Raw genomic sequence first — 19438 nt, 5'->3', positions numbered from 1 at the left:
GTGCATGCACGTGTGTGCACGTATGAATTGTAAGTGTACTCAGCTGTAAGCAACGTCCTGACATTCACTTGTTTTTATGTTACAGAAGATACATAAACTATTGAGCCATGTTGTAAAAAGGTTCTCTTTAGCATATCACTAACAATTGTGTAAAATCATGTTTGGTTTTAATTGAACATTGATTTCCTGCACTGTACATCAATAACCTCATTTTGTTTAAATGCAGATGTGTAATTATTATTTTGTGCTTGTCTAAGGATTCTGTTTTAACAGCCAAGCTTTTTACTCAACAGTCTGTGTAGAAGTAGACTGAGGTTAGCTCAGAAAGCTTTGTTAGGTGGCTCCATGATGTTATATGTTATGCTAAAAACAAGAAAAGAAATGGAATAAATATTAAAATACAAACGCTTCACATAACTGTTAAATTACTTTGTATGATGATTCATGGAACGAAAACTTTCTTTTCAATAATCTTGCTTCTAGCTGAACAAAGGATCTCACAGCTTGTGCAGGAAGTGATTTTTTTTTTAGGGTGCAAAAGTCTGAACTGTGCAGGGAATAAGAGTACCGGAATTATACCACGAGACTGAGCATAAGCTTGATTAGAAAATGAATGACACTCAATAATCTTTTAATCTTGCTTTTCTTCTTTTCATAATTATAGGAAGGGGAAGTCATAGTGAAAAAAAAAACATAATTGCAACGACTGTGGATTTTGCAATTTATAAAGAGAAACTCAGAGTTCTGAAAAGTGGTGAAGTCGAAATCTTTCAGATTCAAATATTTAAACTGGTTTTAAAAAATGTTATTTTAGATGGAATCAGTAACTAAATCACAACAAGCAAAGCAGAGAAAATCCAACTGACTTAAAAAGATTTTGCACACAGTTTATCAGTTTAAACAAGAAACAAAGTATTTTATAACCAGTTGAAACAGGATATAGAGGTTTTTTACACTTGTCTTTAGGATTTATGCATACATCCTTAAGGGAGAACACAGTGCTTGTTGTAAACCTGCTGACTAGGTGCCAATATTCTGCTTAGAAGCTCGCCGGCTTAAGTCCCACCACTCTCCTAGTTCCCAATGAGAACCCATGTCAAGTGGCCCTTCACCTCTAGCTTAGATCCAGTCTCTCCCCTCTCTCAGCTCACACAACCATCAGGGCTGATCACTGGAGATTTCATTATGAAGGACTTGTGCATGAGAGCCTCCAATTTAATGTTCCTAGGAGTGACTGTAATCAATTTTATGAACAAAATCCAGGATGTCATAAACCCCCATCTGTTAGGATTTCTGAAAGAGAACTTCCTCTGCCTCTTCGATACCATCTATTCCAGTTGTGTCCAAACTTTTTGTGGACTGTGGGGGGCTGCAAAAAATTATTTTAAAACTAACTTTTTATATCTTTCTTTTATTTTATCTGCTCAATAATAAACTAAAACTGTAAAATGTTCTTTAAATTGACAAAATAGTTTGATTTTTGTTGAAAATGAATCTGCAAATCGCTGTCGATGCAAAACATAAAAGGTTTTGCACAGGCCGGGAGTTTCTCTCATTTTGAAGTTGATTGTTTTTTTTATTTGGACTGTAGATGATTTGTGTTTGAGTAAAAATAGATCGAATTTTGTGGTTCTAGATACTCAAAAGCTAAGATGAATTCAGAAACATTAATTAATGGGAATTTTCTTTTTAATAGGTGTTATCTGTCTTTTTAGATCAGATAGACTTTCACACCTTTCATCATTCATTGCAGATCATTGCATTTCAAATCTACTGAAAACAGACAATTATCTCCCTCAACCAGCTGGTCAGTCCAATTAAGATTAATGTTCATCTAGTTCCAGTCACTATGGGACCAGTTTGAGCAGTATGTGCTTTACTGAACCTGCTTTTTAAACCTGCTTTAATTATTCTGTTCCTGGATTTGTACCTCCAGACATTTTGAAAAAAGTCACACCAAGCAAGGTAATGGTGAATAATCCATGACCATATATTATTATTTACTACATAGACAAAAGGTCTAAAGGAGTGGAAATGTAAAAAAGTGTCAACTTCTATTCCTTCTTCAAACATGAAGATAAATCTTATTTCACTGTTTTTTTACGACATTGTTTTTGTGTGTATGTATCTATCTGCTGTTGTTTGAGGCTATTCTTAAAGCTCGCTTTCTTTCATTTTCAGCATATGCCATGTATAGCGGTATGCTAGATGGAGGAAAGTAGTGGATAAAAGCAAGATGGGAAAAAAAAAAAGCCTAAACCAATAAATGTCTGAGGGCCACAAAGACATTATATGAATTTGAACAGAAGATATGGTAGATGCTGCCTTTCCTGCCTTTCCTTTGTCAACTTTTTTTGCAGTATTGCAGTTTGTTCATTTTAAATTTCATGGTCTCACCTGCATTGTCCTTCCCTGTTTATTTATTACAGCATGGCAGGTTTTTAAAATGTCACATACAGTGGTTTTTGTGTTGTGCATTTTGTCTGTCTTGTAAAACTGAACAATTTGCATAATCCCACCCCTACATACTGAATGAAAACGCACAAAAACTTTATACATTTTTGTTCTTGGGTTTATTCCCAAATTTCATAACTAACCATGTTCCTTTGCTTAATGCAAATTGAATCTGAATGGTGTAATCACTGGACATTGCCTTAGAGTCTAGATTAAAGTTTAGATTTGGATTTGTATGTGAAAACATCAACAATAATCTACAGTTTTTTTGTCTGGCAACAATCCAATGTTCTGACAACAACCTTGAAACCTTGAACTTTGTGGATACTCTTAACTGCAGTTTAAGAAACTTAGTTCATTTTGCCAAAGGCCATGCAAAGTTCTGAAGAACAGTCGGAAAAAGATTGAATGTGAGAAACAAATACATTGCAGGAAATGCAAAGTTATTTTTATTTTTATTTTTGTCAGAAACTGGCTGAAAAATGGGACAATCACTGAAGTCTAAACAACAGCACACACGCTACAATGTGTTTTAAAAAAACACAAATATTATTTTGGTTATTATGTATTTCCTTAAAAAGCAATTATGTAAAATAAAACATTTTCTTTCGGTTTAAGATATTTTTTGCACATCTTTAAAGAAATGTGCAAACAAAAGTTCAGTTGCTTTGTTGACTTGAGATACTTTAACCAATTTCCAGTATTTTGTATCCCTGTGGTTTCTTGTGGTTTCTGCATCTAAAAAATGGCCTAATTGACTCTGATTTGAAGCATTCAGCCTGCACACCTGGCATAGATCAGCTGTTGTTTTTCATGCATCTATTGTTAATTCACACTCACTGCCATGACTCAGCACACTTGCAATCCACTGTGGGCATGGCAAGCATGAAAGTTGATTGTAAACATAGTTGTTCAAAGAGCGGGTTGTTGACACGATAGAATCTTGGCTTCAGTTTTATTTAGCTAAATAATCACAGCTTTTCTATCCAGATTGCTGCTGAACATCCTCTCATAGCTGACTTTCTATTGCCTCTTGGGGAAAAAAAAGAGAAAATGACTTCTCCATCTTTAACACAACAAAAATACAGATGTATCGGACCATTATGATGGCAGACTTTCTCTTCCCGTCTCCTGCAGAGCACGATGAGTGTGCCAGTGGCCAAAGCTTGTGTGATGAGAATGCCATCTGCACCAACACCATCAGAGGACACCTGTGTACCTGCAAGCCAGGCTATGTGGGGAACGGCACCATCTGCAGTGGTAAGATCCTGCCCTGGAACAGCCCTCTGGACACAGAGCAACATCCTTAAGCTTTCCTCACATCTGACTGGAGCTCATTGTGTGCTTGATGCCAACACGGTTCTCTCCATCCTTAAATCACCTAACCAGGCAGCAGCTGCAGCAGAGATGATGAAAATTGATTCTAGACCAGTTTCAGCCTGTTTTCACACAGCCTCTCCAGCATTGTTCTCCCTGTTGACCTGTTACCCCAGCACCTTGCCTGGTTTGCACACCATTGGCTAAAATTAAGCACCTGTTTTCTGAAGTGTGTGTTGCTCTTTCAAAACTTCCACCCCATCAAACTTATTGCACTCAGAGATTTAATTTATTTATATTTTTCTCATTAGCAGATTTTATTTGCCCTATTTTTTGGTGTGCTGCATTAGTTTACTTTGGGAAACTACAAAATCATAAACATGGTAAACATCTGTATGTATATGACCTAATAAACTACAATATTCACTGCTTCAGCTTTTCATTGAAATACCACTAACAGGTACATCCAAAAAGGCAATCTCATGTTTTTTTTTGTCTTTGTAATTACGTATGTTTGTACAATTTTCATAAAAACTCTTTTTTTGCTGTCGGACCTTTTTTTTTTTTCCTAAAGAAAGAGACAAAGTAAAACATTATTACATTAAGTTTTGTTTTAAGGAGATTGATAATTTTGTTTATCTGACCTATATTTTCAGGTTCTCTTATTTGAATAAAGTTAAATGACCCGACTTAGCTGAGGTTGCCAATCATGCTGATAATTTAAATTCAACACAGTAATTTAAACTGCAGTTTTTATGTGGGTCTGTGTTGACCATTGCCTCCCTCATCTCACTTCTGTGCTCTGTAACTGTTTTAGTATGCTAATAATGTGTATTTCCGTCAAGTGCTTTGGATTCACACAATGTCTCGAAAGGATGTAGCGCAAATAAGATGAGTTTTAAATAATTTGGACTGCCTGCCATAGCTAGTCTTAGTAATGTGTCACAATTAATTTAATTGTTCATGTTATTATATAGAGAAAAAAGGCTGGTGTAAGACTGGGGCTTTTCTGTGTGGACTGTGTTGATTCCATCTTACAACAGGTAATTTTGGGGGAAACAAGAAAGTCAGTAACAACCCAAGTAGCATCTAAGGAGACTCATTAGACTGCTATGACCCTATGGAAACTATGACACACATAAGTAAGTAAAACATAGAAGAAAGTGCACATGTGTACATCAGATCAGTCATGAGATCATTTCAAAGTATCAATCCTGTTTTCAAAATAGCAATCCAGACTTTAACCCAGAAAGACGGGAACTAAATTGTTATCACCTTTAAACCCAGAGAGATCAATTTTTAGAAACTCATCTTTTCTAAAATATTTATTGCTGTTTGCAAAAGCGTTTAAAGCAAGATCTCCATGGTTGTACATATTTTATATTCAAACTAACACAAAATGCACATTGCAAAAAGATTATTCAGCAATAGAATTTGTTGAGCGTACAGAGGAAAGAGTTTTACACAACAGGGGATTTTGCATATTAAAACAGTTTGCTTCTCTCTATCAAATTTTCCTACAGGTCTGTTTGTCAAGCAGTGTTTATATGCTCACATTGTAATTTCAAGTGAAATTCTGGGGAAACATTTTCAGGTGTGGTTCATAGTTCCTGTTAATGTCCTATAATAATACTTCAAACTCACAATTATGTGGCCTGAAAACCTTTCGCTATCTAGTCCTCCTCATTTCCTGGTCAGTGTAATTTGCCTTTTTTAAGCAAGCAATAGAAGTAATAGACAAGAAGTTCTTTAATCTAAAACTTTATTTCCAACCTGCTTGACTGGAAACAAACATCTGCAGTCTCACAATTTGTTCTTTATCTCAGATTACACAGGGCATCTATGTTTTGGTTCTGTGCAACTGTTGTCACAACATCCAACTGGAACTGATTTAATTCATTATTCTGTTTTACTCTACAGAAAAATGTAGAAACTATATGAATACAGTAAAAACTATGTTTTTGCATAATGCTTAAAACACATTTGAATAAGATTAAGAATTTCTTAGTTTCTGAACATTTTTCGGTCTATTACTTAGTTAATATTCATTGCTTACTCAATTATATTGCTTCATTTGTAAATAAAGACATCCCATCAGCTTGCATGAATTTCTTTCATGAAAGTTTCATGACTCGGTGTGTATGCTTGGCAGCTTTCCAAGTCATGAGGGTATCATTAAGCCTAATAAGGCTTTGGGTTTCAGACCTGCTTAAGCATGATCTTATTAAGACTCACTATTTAAATGTGAGTCAACAGATATAGTCATTTATTTAATGTGATATGAGATATTTTGATAATCTTTTATTTGGCTAATGAAAATCACAAAACCTCATTTATGGATAAATTTGACAATTTCCTAATTGTACCTTGTTTTGACAGTAATTAGGCCTTGGAAGTATCTGGTCTGTAAGATCAAGATGAAACTTTATAACGTGATAGCAGTGACTCAGGACAGTGATCTCTGAAGATGTGTATTCCGGTGCTCATTCCCTCTATGTGCCATCGTTTTTATTTAGGCAAGAGTAGCATATTGGTGAAAATAAAGACACACTGACCCCACAGTTATATCCCAATTAAATTTCTGTTAATTTTTTTTTTCATCTGACTCATACTTCTCTATAAAAACCTCACTGAGGCTTTGGAAAAAGTTGAACATAGAAATGATTACTACAATTTCAAACATTTCTGGACTCTTTTTGTCTGATCACTTAGCTTCTGGTTTGAACCAAAGCTTTAAAATGTCACGTTCTTGTCAACATTTTTTTTTTTTTTAATTGCGGTTAAAAGCTACAATTTATGTTTGAAATATTTATTGTCATACTGACTAGTGTGGAACATAAGAGAGAATGTAAATGAGAACGTGTAGTATGCTGCAGTCAGTGTACATCTTTATGACAAAGACGGCCAAAGGATGAGAGTGAGACAGATTAAAATACAAACAGAAGCATCATTGATCAGAGGGAGAGGATTGTGTCATCTTTTCTAATCAAATGCAAAACGGATATTGGAATGAGAAGCAGGTAGAGAGCAGGTCTAGAAATAGATCAATGTCATTTTCAAGTGGCTTCCCTACAGATGAGCTTCTGTAGTTACTCGATACTCACACAGAATAAAAACAAATGTACGTGCAGACTCATGCATACAAAAATGTGAAAAGAAAACTGACCAACAAAGTTCTAAAAATCCCCAAACAGTGCTAAGAATGTGAATAATTCATTTGAGCACAGAGATAATCCAGGATGGACTCCACCTATCATAGAATAAATGTCATGGTTCTCAAAATGGACCGTAGAAAAACTATGATGCTGTACCAAAAAATGGTAAACCACCAACAAACAACAAAGATCTATATAGTGGAATGGATTAGTGATCCCGGTGCATTACCTCTGCTCACACTGTGAAATATATGTTTATATTGAGTGGATGCACTTTGTCAGGGCTCTGGCGATAAACATCTCTCGAGGCTAATTAAGTTATCTAAGTGGCTCACTGCAAGACGATTCAAATGGTTTACTGGCTCGTACAGCCTCATACCCCCACCCCCAAACAAACATTCAGTGTTGTGTTCATTCTAATAAGCAATGGGAGTTTAACAGTTGCTTTATTGAGAATATTCACTCTTTGCAAGCAGGTTTTTATGGAAACAGATGAGGGAATAAACTTGGCTTTAGGTTTGTTGGTGTAATCATTAAAAAGGAAGCTCTAGAACATGCTTTATTTACACATCACACTGGCATAGTATGATTTGATTACTGGGAATTTATCTAATAACTGCAAAGCAGTAAAAAAAAATCACCATAAATTCATAACTTATATGCTTTTCTTCAATGCCCATCCTAAAGGCCTCAGTGTGCGACAAGCAGATTTCCTTGCAATTGCATTGAATAACTTAAATGATTCACTCCAGTTGCATGGGTTTGATAGTTTTCCTTTCAGGACAAAGTTGGTGACTCCAAATGATCTAAAGTTATTTAGCATTTTAACTAAAGAATAGAAAGTTAATTAATTCCAGATGACAAATAGTAATAATTCTTAACAATAAAATAACCCTCATTCATGGAAGCTGCAGTACAGATGATTAGCTCGTACACACCGAACGTTTGACAGTGACAATCCTACTCACTGATAATATTTGTCAGAAAATACTGAGAATGTCATTAAAACTTACTGCATCTTGCCTATTCTGTTCTGACCAATTAGTAATATGTGAAAAGGGGAGTTGGAGTATTCTGTCTCGACTTCCCCCTCCCCCGAGGCCTCATTACTTTGTGATGGCAAAAGGGCCGGCCAATCGACTTGTGACTCCCATTTCATTCCCCTCATACATCATCGCTGCCCTCTGTGGGATAAGAAATTAGTGTGTCTGCATGTGTGTGTGTGTGCATGCATGCGCGCGCCTGTGTGTGTGTGACTGCACCCCTCAGCTTGTCGCCATTAATGTTAGTGAGGAAAAAATAAAAGTGTAGTTTTCTTGAAAAATGAGACCATTACAAGGGGAGCAAAATTTGGTTTCCGTGTTAGAAATATATCAATTGCTGTTACCAGATGAACGGGTGAATTCCCTTAAGAAAATCTCTAAAAACTATATTGAACTTGCCTTTAAAAAAAATTACCAAATTTCATTTCCAACGATAGAACACAACCTGTTGTCTCTGTTGATAATTTAAGAGTAACAAGTACAGCGAACACAGTAGTAATGATTCAAACATTCAGGTTTCTGTTCTAAAAAGAAAACTCTCTCCAAACCTGTAGCCCCTGTTAAAGCTCACTGATGGATGGATCATGAGTTACAGCTACACATGATAAACAAGTTGTCTGACAGCATTTATTTTGACTCACTACTTTATCTTAAAAGCCTTCAAAAGGTGCTGCAGAACATAGCATTTATTTTCTCAGTATCACTCCGAAGAGTTGCAACGACTGGCAGTGTTTGTGAAAACGCATCAAACATTACCAACGTCATTTAATACTGAATGACGAGAAAACCTTAAATTGTCAGACATGTTGACCAACATTCATCTCCTCTAACCTTGCAACTTTTAAATGTTTTACTTTTAAAAATGGTTTAGTATATTTTATCCAAACCTTAGGGTTTTCTTTGTTTAGGCTTTCAGAAAATGTTTTTGATTAAAAAAAGATACATTGATGTTCCTACTAATAAGATATGTGTCACAACAAAGCATTTTTTTTTACCAATGAATCTATATATATTATATCAAACTACAGTTCAAACTACAAATATTATCATACAAATAACAGACACTGAAATCAGAAACACAGTAGCTTTCCAGTTTCATACAGCTGATCTCCTAATGTCCTGCTGAGATACTCCTAGATTAAATGCCTCGTTTGATAGAAGCTCAATTTTTTTGCAAACATTCTACTCGTGCTGACATTTCCTGACATTAAGACATTTCCTGTCTCACCCAACAAGCTTCTGAATATGGTTAGAAGTAACTCACTTATGTATGTCATGCCACAAGTAATCTTGGTTTCTGCCCACCTGCCTTTTCAGGTGGGCAGAAATGATAGCTTGGTGCCACCTTGGATCACTGTTTGGGTATTAACATCCTCTCTAAAAGAAATGGAACCGACCTGATTTGGTTAGGTAACCAGTGAAACTGTTCAATGGATCGGAGAGAAAAACAGCTGGTCATGCTCCCTTAGGAACTGTTTAAAGGCTGTTAAATCGCATCAGGTAACCAGATGATCATGGTAAAAGAACCAGCTGTTTTTGGGAGACCCAATTGCTGCATCATTCCTTGTACAAATGCCACAACATTTCAGCAACTGAGAGAAAAGGCTGTTGAAAACATATATTTCAGGTGATGACAACAAAAACATGTCCAACTCACTGGGCATCTTTCTTCAATTGAAGCCATCATTGAGACACTGAAAGAGGAAGGAATTTACTAAATCTGTCTAGAGCTGGTTGTTCTCACAAACTGAATGACTGTGCAGGAAAAACCCTGGTGAGAGAGGCCACCAAGAAACCTACAATCACAGTGAAGCAATTAAAACTTTCCATTTTTCAGATGGAAGAGATTGTATATTAACTGCTGCATCAGTTCTTTTCCAGTCAAAGCTGTGAGGAAGAACGACATGCAGAGAGTAACTGTTGTAAAAAGCTCATGTGAAATTAAATTTGAAAGTCTCCCAATGGCATGTGGAAGACACAAACGTCAACTTCATTAGCACACCTGTTGATCAATTCAGCAATTCAGCAAAAACCTGTCAGTCATTAGTTGAAGTCATTTGTGGTGAAGCAGGGAAACACCTACAACATGCATTGCATTGTTCCTTGAAGACGAGGGTTGAACAACACTGAACCAGAATTGAGTATTAATCTAAACATGAAAAGATATTCCATAAAATCAAACAGACATTGAGATTGAAAATGTTGTCAATATGTCAATGTGTGGTGTGAGGCCAGTGAATCGGGAGAAAAAACCATTGATCACAGGAATCAAACAGCCTTTTCAAAGGCAATGGAACATGTTCAACTAATATCAAACAGAACAATCCAATTAAGTAAATGTATATAATGGCTCTGCATGTAAATATGCACATATTATGCTATACATAATTCTTCCTGTTTAATAGTATTTTGGTGCAAGTAAAAAAATGTAGTAGAAAGTGCCAGCAGGTATTTTAAGAACCTGCCCATATCTCCTCCTTTTTGTTCTTGTCTTGTCATTTTGGTTCTTGGGTATAAAACCCAATGCTCCCAGTTTGATTCTCATTCATTGGACAGCAGCAGATTACTACCAGAGTGAAGCTATCAGACTTCTCCTGATGGGATCCTGTAACGCAATTGAAACGTGTCTGCAGTGTGCCTCTCAGTGGGGTGATTCCTTCTTTCTCTGTTTTTTTTTGGTCTGTAATCTGGAGGGAGCTCAGGGAGTCTAGACTTATTCACTGTAATCAGTCAGGCTACTGTGGTCAACCTACTTTTGCTTCCTTGTTGACTGTTGATTATACCTCATGCAGCTTTAATTGCTGGAGAATAATTAGGGGTAATATGGCTGCTATATGAGCCTTTTGCCCCATTAGTGATGGTTAACGACACTGCTGCAGACATTGTGATGATTTTCACTTCACTTCGTTTGAAAGAATGGTTAGTCCAGGAAGTAATGCTATCAGACGCCTGAACCACCTCAGCTGGAGGAGAAGCAGCATTTTTAAAGCTACATCCCAAATATTGGGGCTCATTACACCATCTCTAAAGCTGAACATTAGAAGTGGAGAAACCATAGCCACTTGCATATGGGATCATATTTATTTGATCTAAATTTCATGGCATTCGGTGATCATCAGAATCCAAACATATCAATCGTGATCTTTGCTTTTTGACTCAGTTGTTTTTTTGTTGTTTTTTTTATTATGCTAGGTCAGTCCAATATTCATACTGATCCTGATGAGACCCTAGTTTGTCTATCCATTTCCACTCCATCTTAAAATCAGGTGGGAATGGACATTAAGATACTTGACTCCTCTGCTTAAGGCAGAGACCGTCTTTTGACCAAGAATTAGCGGTTTATTTTTTTATAGCTGAGAACCAACCCCACGGCTTCACACTGGGCTGTAAACCACTCCAATTCACTCTGCAGGTCAATGCCTGAGGAACCCATAAGGACAACATTATTTGGAAAAGTGAAGATGAAAACATGAGTTTTTCAAGAAAGTCGCTGTTTTTTCTCACTGATCCAAAACAGGATCAGTGACAACGGGGAGCCGTAGTGGAGTCAAACCTCCTCTGGGAATACGCTATTAAGAAGATACTTGGCATAGTGCCTGTAGTCCTTTCTTCAGGTGTCAGAGAGTTTTCAGGAAGTTTCTTGAGGCCAACTTAATTTTTCATAACCTCTCCACATTCTTCCCATACCTGGGTTTTCACTGCCGTGTTCCAAGAATAGTAGTCTCGCATCAAACACCCAGGTCACGCTTTGGGGGTGAGACGCTAAGAAATGTAATGCCTTGATATTTGGATGCACCATCTGGCCCCCTTTTGTCCTGATCCCTGTAACTCTGCAGATTGCACATTCATAAAGAAAGGCCTCCACCTCAGGAGCCATTTATACTGCAACTAATTACTTGGAATGAGAGGAACTGAGAAGAAATGAGGGGTTAAGAATCCCCTTACTCCCTTTCTTTACCGCCTTACCTCATTCTTTTGTACAGCACTTCACTTCGGGACAAAAAAATAGTCCACCATTATGTCATCTCCCTCAGAGTCCAATAAATGGGCCACAGTGGTTCAGATGGAATATGGTGTAAGATTATAGATCAGCATTGTTCCTGGTGCAAGCCTAATGATCAGCAGCCTATTGCAGAACCTTTGTCAGCAGCAGAATGAGTGAGCTAATCTTGTTAATGGTCCGTTTCATTCCCTTGGACGGGTTTGTGTAGACAAAGGGAATTTAAATGGAGAGGATTTGAGTAGTGAGAACAGAAGCATTGACTCATGCTTTTCTCATTTTCTATCAGAGATAATCACAGAGGAGCCGGGTTGCAACCAGCTAACGGATAGCAGTGAAACCTAGATTAATGTGTTCCAATTCATTCAACAAGCAGGGGAGGGGAAGAGGGGCTGTTGCTGAAGGGAAGGGAAAAGAAAATTTGTGGTAGGTAGCGGAATTCAGCCTTCATTTCCTCCAGAAGTAGGAAGCATTTGAATTTTTCTACACATAATTATTCACTCTCCACCTTTTTTTTTTTTAAGGAACAAAGCATTTAGTGTTACTTCCACCATGCAGTTTCATGCTCAAGGGCATTTTTTTCTCCCATCTTAACTGGTGGAAACTACATCTGATTAATTCCAAATGCGAAAGAGAACATATCGCCACAAAAAGCATGACTTGTTTTTCGAAGCATTGTACCAATTATCATTTGAGGCAATTATGCTTAGTCTGTGTCATACTGTTAGATGTAGCCGCTGTGCAGTAAAGAAAAAATCACCTCATGCATTCTGCTCTGATACACAGATACACTCTTGTAATGTAATATCTAGCAGGCTGTCCTCATTCTGTCAAGTCTGTTTTGCATTTTGCCTTCAATCAGTCTTATAATGGGGATATTTTGAAGTATTAAACCAGTGATACGAATGATTTAGCGATACTTGTCAGTTTTGCTTCCTGGTACAGAAAGAAAATACAAATAACCAGAAACCATGTTTATAATTCCTCCCCTGTATAGATGTGTAAAAAGCTGTAAATCTGTCAAATCTGTAAAGCAGCACACTCAAACTCTAGCAGTTTTTTTTTTTGTTTACTTCTTGAGTTATTTTTTTTATCAGTAGTAATAATAAACAGAAGATGAATTCAGGTGTTTTTTGTTTCTGCTTTAAAGTACTTTGAGACAACAGACAAAAACAACCAGAGCTTCAACAAAACACTGACTTTTTGCATATTTTTGAAAATATGCAAAAAATAACTGTAACCATTAGAGCTAGTTTTAAACTAAAGTTTTAAGCACAAGAGTTTAGAAATATAGTAGAACATGAATTGATTGTAAGACCTTTTGGTTATCTTTCCCATGCTGTCAATACATACTGAGGTCACTTTAAACAGTATTGTACTGATAAAAACATCCTTCATTACATAAAAAATGGCATTTAATCTTATAATATCTTACAATAATATCATTTTGAGTCTTTGTGTACATCACAAATTGCATGCAGTGGATAAATAATGCATGGATTCATCTGTTGATAAAATAGTTTGTGTTAGCTTCAGTAGGTTTAATTTCTCTAGATAGTTTCTCCCCTGTCCAATTAACTGAAGATTCAAATAAAGCAAATGTAGCATAGACCCAAACACACTCCTCTTTAATATTTTATTAACAATATTGGATTGTGTTTACTCTAATGAAATGAAAAAAAAAAAAAACTTATCTAGTGCATTGTTGTGGTGTAAAAAGAGTCAGGCTTGGAGCTCAAAGCTCAAACCTTGGAGGCACCAGGTTCTGAAACACTTCAGCTCAGATGTTCAAGTCCGGTCTGATCTGTGGTTGGCTGCAGGCTCCACACAAACATAAATGATTATGACCAACTAAAATAAATACGGAAAAGATTCATTCTGAAAAATAACTTTATTCTCATTATATTCTGGAGAAGCCGTCAGAGTTGGTGCTGTGACTTTAAGTCCTTAGCAAACATTAACAATGAATAGCAAGTATTGCAATTATAGGGTCACATGTGGAAAGCCAAGACCAATTGTATCATAGACGTCATAGCAGAAGTGAGTAATTTTACCGGGGATATAATCCTTTCACTGATTGACCAGGAAATGTGCTTTCAAAACCATAATGGCATTTTTAGAGAAAAACAGCAGTGAGAGAACAAAAAACTGTTACCACGATGAGATTTCCTTTGTTGAAAAACCGAGGAAATGCAGTTGTCTGTGAGGGAATTGATGATATGACAGTTCCTCCTGCGTACTCTTTAATGCCAGCTGTTTCTCCTCCTGATCTGACCTAAACTGGCACGAAACCAAATACACACACCCCAAAAGTCTGCATCTCAACTGCAGGCTGGATTTAATGCAGATTTCATTGTTGTCACTTCAATCACTATGAGTCTTTCTTCTGTTATCTCCTGTCTGTTTCCTGCTTCTCGTCCATCCTCTGCCTTTTTCCCGTGCTGTCTATCAGGATGACAGGGTTTCCACTCAGTCATTTTGAAGACTTTTTGGTCGTTATACTGTTCAGCATTTTCTTTTTTTGTTTTGTTTTCTTTTTGTGTGTGTGGATCAGGAAGTGTGGAAACAGATATTGTTTTACTTCACTTACTGGGCTGTGTGATTCTCATTTTATAAAGAGCTAATTAGAGAGGAAGCGCCAATACTGAAAGAAACAAACATTGAAAATGCAGATTATTAACTGCATGTGCTTTCTTGAAGCTTCCTGTTGTTTATGTCACCATACATTAAGATAACAAGAGATAACAATGTACAATAATTGCCTACTGTTATGTTATGCATAATGACATACAGTCCATCCATCATCATTTTACCTTGTCTGAATTCTACAGTAAATCAGTTACATCTCAGATAAACTGAACTAGTGTCTTAATTTTCCGATTGACATTTATTCTCCGAGTGTTTGTTGGCAATAAGAGTTATGAGCCTTTAAAAGATGTGAAATTGCTGGAGATAAAACTGCAAAATTTTAAGTGTTTGATTCTTCTAATAACCTGATGTCATCTGAGGTCGGATGACCTGGAATGATGGTCAACAAAAAGGAGAAAGATTAGATTTTTAAAGCTAGTGATTAATCAGCGCCTTACTTTCTAACCGGTCTTTAGAGCGAAACAGGTTAAAGCTGCTTTCACCCAAATTATAAACAGAAGTCAGATTACAAGTTGTATCTAAATGCTGAGATTCCCTTCAAACACTAATAAAACCAAACTGTGCTGCCTGATTCCAGAAAAACATACTTTTTAATTTTTTTCTGCTGTGAGCATCCCAAGCTACTTTCCAATAATCTCTTTTGTGGATGGGTGGAGGAACGGAGTCATTTGATTATTCTCTTGTTTTGAAGGAGCATAAACAGTGGATTTCCCCTCGTAGGTAAAACTGTAAACAAGTAAAACAGAAATGTCTTGTTGTAATCAAATCTGGCTCTGCATGATGCATCTCCCCCCTCCAGATTCCAGCAACGTGGGTCATAGTCAATTCCGCCACTACATCTCGCCTCTCAGCAGTAAACTTCTTCTTATCAGAGAGCTGAGCCGCAGCAGAGCTTGTAGAAAACAGTGGTGTCATTTGCCTACCTGTGAGTTTGTCGTTAATGGATTCAGACGGAGGGAGTCGCTTATCCTGCACCACCCTCCGCTATGAAGGCTCCTCACACCGAGCTGCCAAGGACGTCCCTGTTCCTCCCCCCGGCTGCTCTGATGGGTTCATGCCCCTGTGACTTTTCCACAGATAAGAATGGATAAAATTATTCAGACCTAGTGTGAACAGCTCATTAATGTCTGCCACACACTGATTCTGCTGCAAAACAGGCACAGAGACAAATTCACATTTTATTTGTGGGGTTGCTTGTCAACAGTTGTTTTTTTTTTTTTTTTTTTTTTTAATATGGAAAATGGAAAAAAAAAAGATCATGGAGGAAAAAGAAGAACTTCTTTACTGTTCCATAAGATTTTTTTCTACAATCTGAATATATTTACAGAAAACACTTGGTTTTTGTATAATTACTTCATCATGCTATTTAAGTGTTTATTTTCTTAGAGAATATTAATCAGCCTATGAATAAAAGCTATTTCTTTGCTGCACTCTGTCAGAACTTCTTGCATAAATAGCATGATATATTTACCATTTGTTACATTCCAAACCAAAAGTTTATTTTGAGATTGCACTTAACATACTTCTGATTCCTGAAAAACCTTCGAAGCTAAATGACCATATTAACATTTAAGCTACAAAGGCTGCACAGAGGGGTCCCCAATGTAAAAACATATCAGGCTTTTGACAAAACGTTTGAAACTCCTTTAAACCGAGGGAAAATGTTGTCCAGACGTTTTGCTATGAGGCTCAAAATCATTGAGCTGAAAGCACTTGTGGGCCATCAGAATGACAAAAAGAACATTTTCCATGTTTGTTTCTTTTTCAACTGCTGAACTATACACAATAAACATGCAATATTTTAAATAAATTAGTTCAATTTATAAATGACACAATGATCTCATTGATAACAGGGTTAGAATTTCTATTTTTTGGACTTATTTAATTAGTTAAAAATAGTTGTAGCTAAATAATTAGTTGGCCATCTTAGAAATGCTTTAGAATTTTATGACAGCTTTACATTTCATGGTCAAATTTGGATGTTCAAATGTGTGATTTGTTTATAACACCCCTAGTGTGAAACTTATTTCCTTAGTAAAAGACATATTATTTAACATATGTAATACTTCTAACACCCACTTTTGCACAGTACTTGGATAGTAAGTAAATCATTATGTGACACACTAATCACCCAAAATAAAAGTTAGCAGGGAAGCCATACCCCTAGGGGGGGAAGTAAAGCTCCTACATAGAGGCAGATGTTGTTATGGAGTCTACTACTGTAGCTTTAGTTGAACATGGAATATTTCATGAAAGTACTTTGAAATGAAGCATCCCTTTTATCATGAGAAATAGTTATTTTTATTTTTTTAAGAGCTCTATGTCTTAGCCAGAGGCACCAAAGCTGTTTGCTTAAATCTGTGAAAGTGTCTTGGGGGGAGGAAAAAAAAAAAGCACTAGTGTTGTCTTCGATAAATAATTGAAGAATGAATGCTTGTTTTCATGTACATATGGTAATTGTGCAGAATCTTGTGCCATTCTGTTACCTTATAGAGGTAGTGTGAGTAGGAGAAGCAGATATCAGATGATAAGTCTGGCTGTCTGATCAGGTAGAGCCTGCAGTTGATGCCAAACTCACATCATCTATCTTTCCTCAGTTCAATCGGTCTCGTCTAGACCTACACTGCCATAAGGAATTTTTGTCTACACAACCGATGCTGACTGGATAATTGGGACAGTTTTTCTGTAAAACCCCAAAATGGTTGTGAATATAATAATAAGTACATTAAATTCTGAAATGCTCTGAGCAGCCTGTCTGATGCCAACAACCATTCCAATGCTCGGTTTAACTTCATTCAGTAAGTCATCTCTATCACATCTCGATACCCTAAGTTGCTTCCACGTCATTGACTGATTTCCAATTTGCATTAAGCACTTTAACAACTTTTCCCTAATAAATTGACCAGAGTACATATGTGTCACTGTGAAAACTTGGACATAGTTTTCTTTTCAGATGATCACAGACTAACGACTTTTTCACAAAACACAGCACAGCAGGATTAAGGCACCTTCCTGTGTTTGGTGAAAGGATTGATGCATAGAAGTCACTCCACCTCTGTTACTCCCCTGATTCAAAAAGTGATGGAGTATCAGGGCCTCAACCAACTACGATGGGGGCAAACCGGCTTTCTGGTTTGTGGGATTTATGCACTGATGTATATATTCTATGTGAGGCCAGTCAGAAGCAGGATTCAAAACCATAAACGTGGCTCAAGTAATTTCAGCCAACAATAGAGGGCTCGAGGATATAAATGTATAATTTCAATCTAAAGCTCTAATAACATAATCATTGCACCGAGTTAGTCCGGCATTATTCTTTTGAAAATGACTATATGGAGAGACTTACGATGTAGATTTTTATCTGTGGTGCTGATGTTGATCCAGCATGACATCTCCTGTCGTCTGAGGCTTTTCATTATATAATTTGTACACTCTCACCAAATTCAATTATGATTCGTGAATAGTCAGATGAAGCTCTGAGGCAGCTTGTCTTTTAGTTCCTGGTTCTGCTGTTTTACTTTTTCAAAGTATTACACTCTGACTTGAAGGGGAAGTATTATGTAAAGTCGGCTTTTCTGAGCTTTACACCATGTTATATTTTTCCCTTATCAAAAACAAAAGTGGAGTGTTGCCTTGATTCTTTCATGTATTTTTGAGAAATCGCTTAGTCTCTCATGGCAACCATTTAGCTGGGCAAAATCTCCTCCCCTCCCCAGAAACTCCTCTGGCTCCTTCAGACTAGCCAGCAGCTAGTTGTTAAAGGGTTAAAGGGAGTTTTTAAAGACAAAGCCCCAATTTCAAGGTGTTAAATTATGAAGTCATATTTATTTTAAGTCATATTTGATATGTATATAGCTTGTAACATAGTTACATGATTTTGCTATAAAATGGCACTATGTGCCTGGAAAATACAGAGCACAGTCTGTCACGTGATTCCCCAATCATCCTTAAGACATTTGGATGAAACAAATGTAAGCAGTAACTTTACATTGTTACTTTATAGACAGCAATTTTGCTATTTAGCAACACAAAGCTGGAAAAAATGTGAAGACAAAACAAAAAAGTGTCATAAATGTAAAAATGATTTGATGTTTTTAAAGGGAGATCATGAACCTCTATGGAGCATTTTGAGCACAGCTGTTGTCTAAAATGGTTTTAAAGCCTGTATGCATTTATTTCAGTCTTCTGTCTAACAAGCTATTCAAACCTCAACATTTACTTAGCTGTCTGATGCCATCTGTTTGTACGACGAACTTTTCAAATCATTTTGAGATAAAGTCATGTTTTATCTGTTGGGCTTTGTGCAATTAAGGATTTCACAGCTGCGAACCGACGGCTGAACTGAAAATGTATCAAAATATGCGACACTGTACCAAAACACGGACATTGTTTTGGCACAGTGATTAGTCACAATAACAATAATTAGCCACAATAACTCCAGTTCATTCCCAGGAAACAAAAATAATTACTTGTAAAATGGCATTGTACAGTGAACAAATGATCCAGCTCAAGCATCTGAATCAAACTGATGGGCAGCACAGATATAACAATGCATAACCTTCATATTTCTCAGTTTGCTCTGTAATGTCTTGGATATCCAGATAGGATGTAATTCTGAAGATTTGCTTGTAGCACTCCACCCTAAGGGCCAGTTTAAAATGTGTGGACGGTCTTTCAGAGGCAAGAAATCTCTGGAAGCACCTGGCAGAATTAATTGTCATGTCAGCAGTATTGATCAACCACCCTTTCAACGCTCTGCAGATACATTATGGCAGTAAAAACCTTCTTTAATGCATCTTTAATCCATGCCGACGGCCTGG

The 19438-nt window shown here is 36.7% G+C and overlaps 1 protein-coding gene across 1 annotated transcript in view; it reads left to right on the top strand.

Moving 5' to 3' along the window:
* Positions 1 to 19438, top strand: part of LOC106954391 (protein kinase C-binding protein NELL1) — a gene marked incomplete at its 5' end in the record, with an annotated part of 223598 nt that overhangs the window by 167780 nt on the left and 36380 nt on the right. The window contains one exon of the mRNA XM_015043858.1: positions 3592 to 3714. Coding sequence (XP_014899344.1) covers positions 3592 to 3714 — 123 coding nt within the window. The remainder of the gene's footprint in view (positions 1 to 3591; positions 3715 to 19438) is intronic.

This window comes from Poecilia latipinna, unplaced genomic scaffold (assembly GCF_001443285.1).
Source record: "Poecilia latipinna isolate Pla-1442-1.1 unplaced genomic scaffold, P_latipinna-1.0 Scaffold652, whole genome shotgun sequence".
Lineage (NCBI taxonomy): Eukaryota > Metazoa > Chordata > Actinopteri > Cyprinodontiformes > Poeciliidae > Poecilia > Poecilia latipinna.
This window is presented reverse-complemented; position numbering and strand designations above follow the sequence as displayed.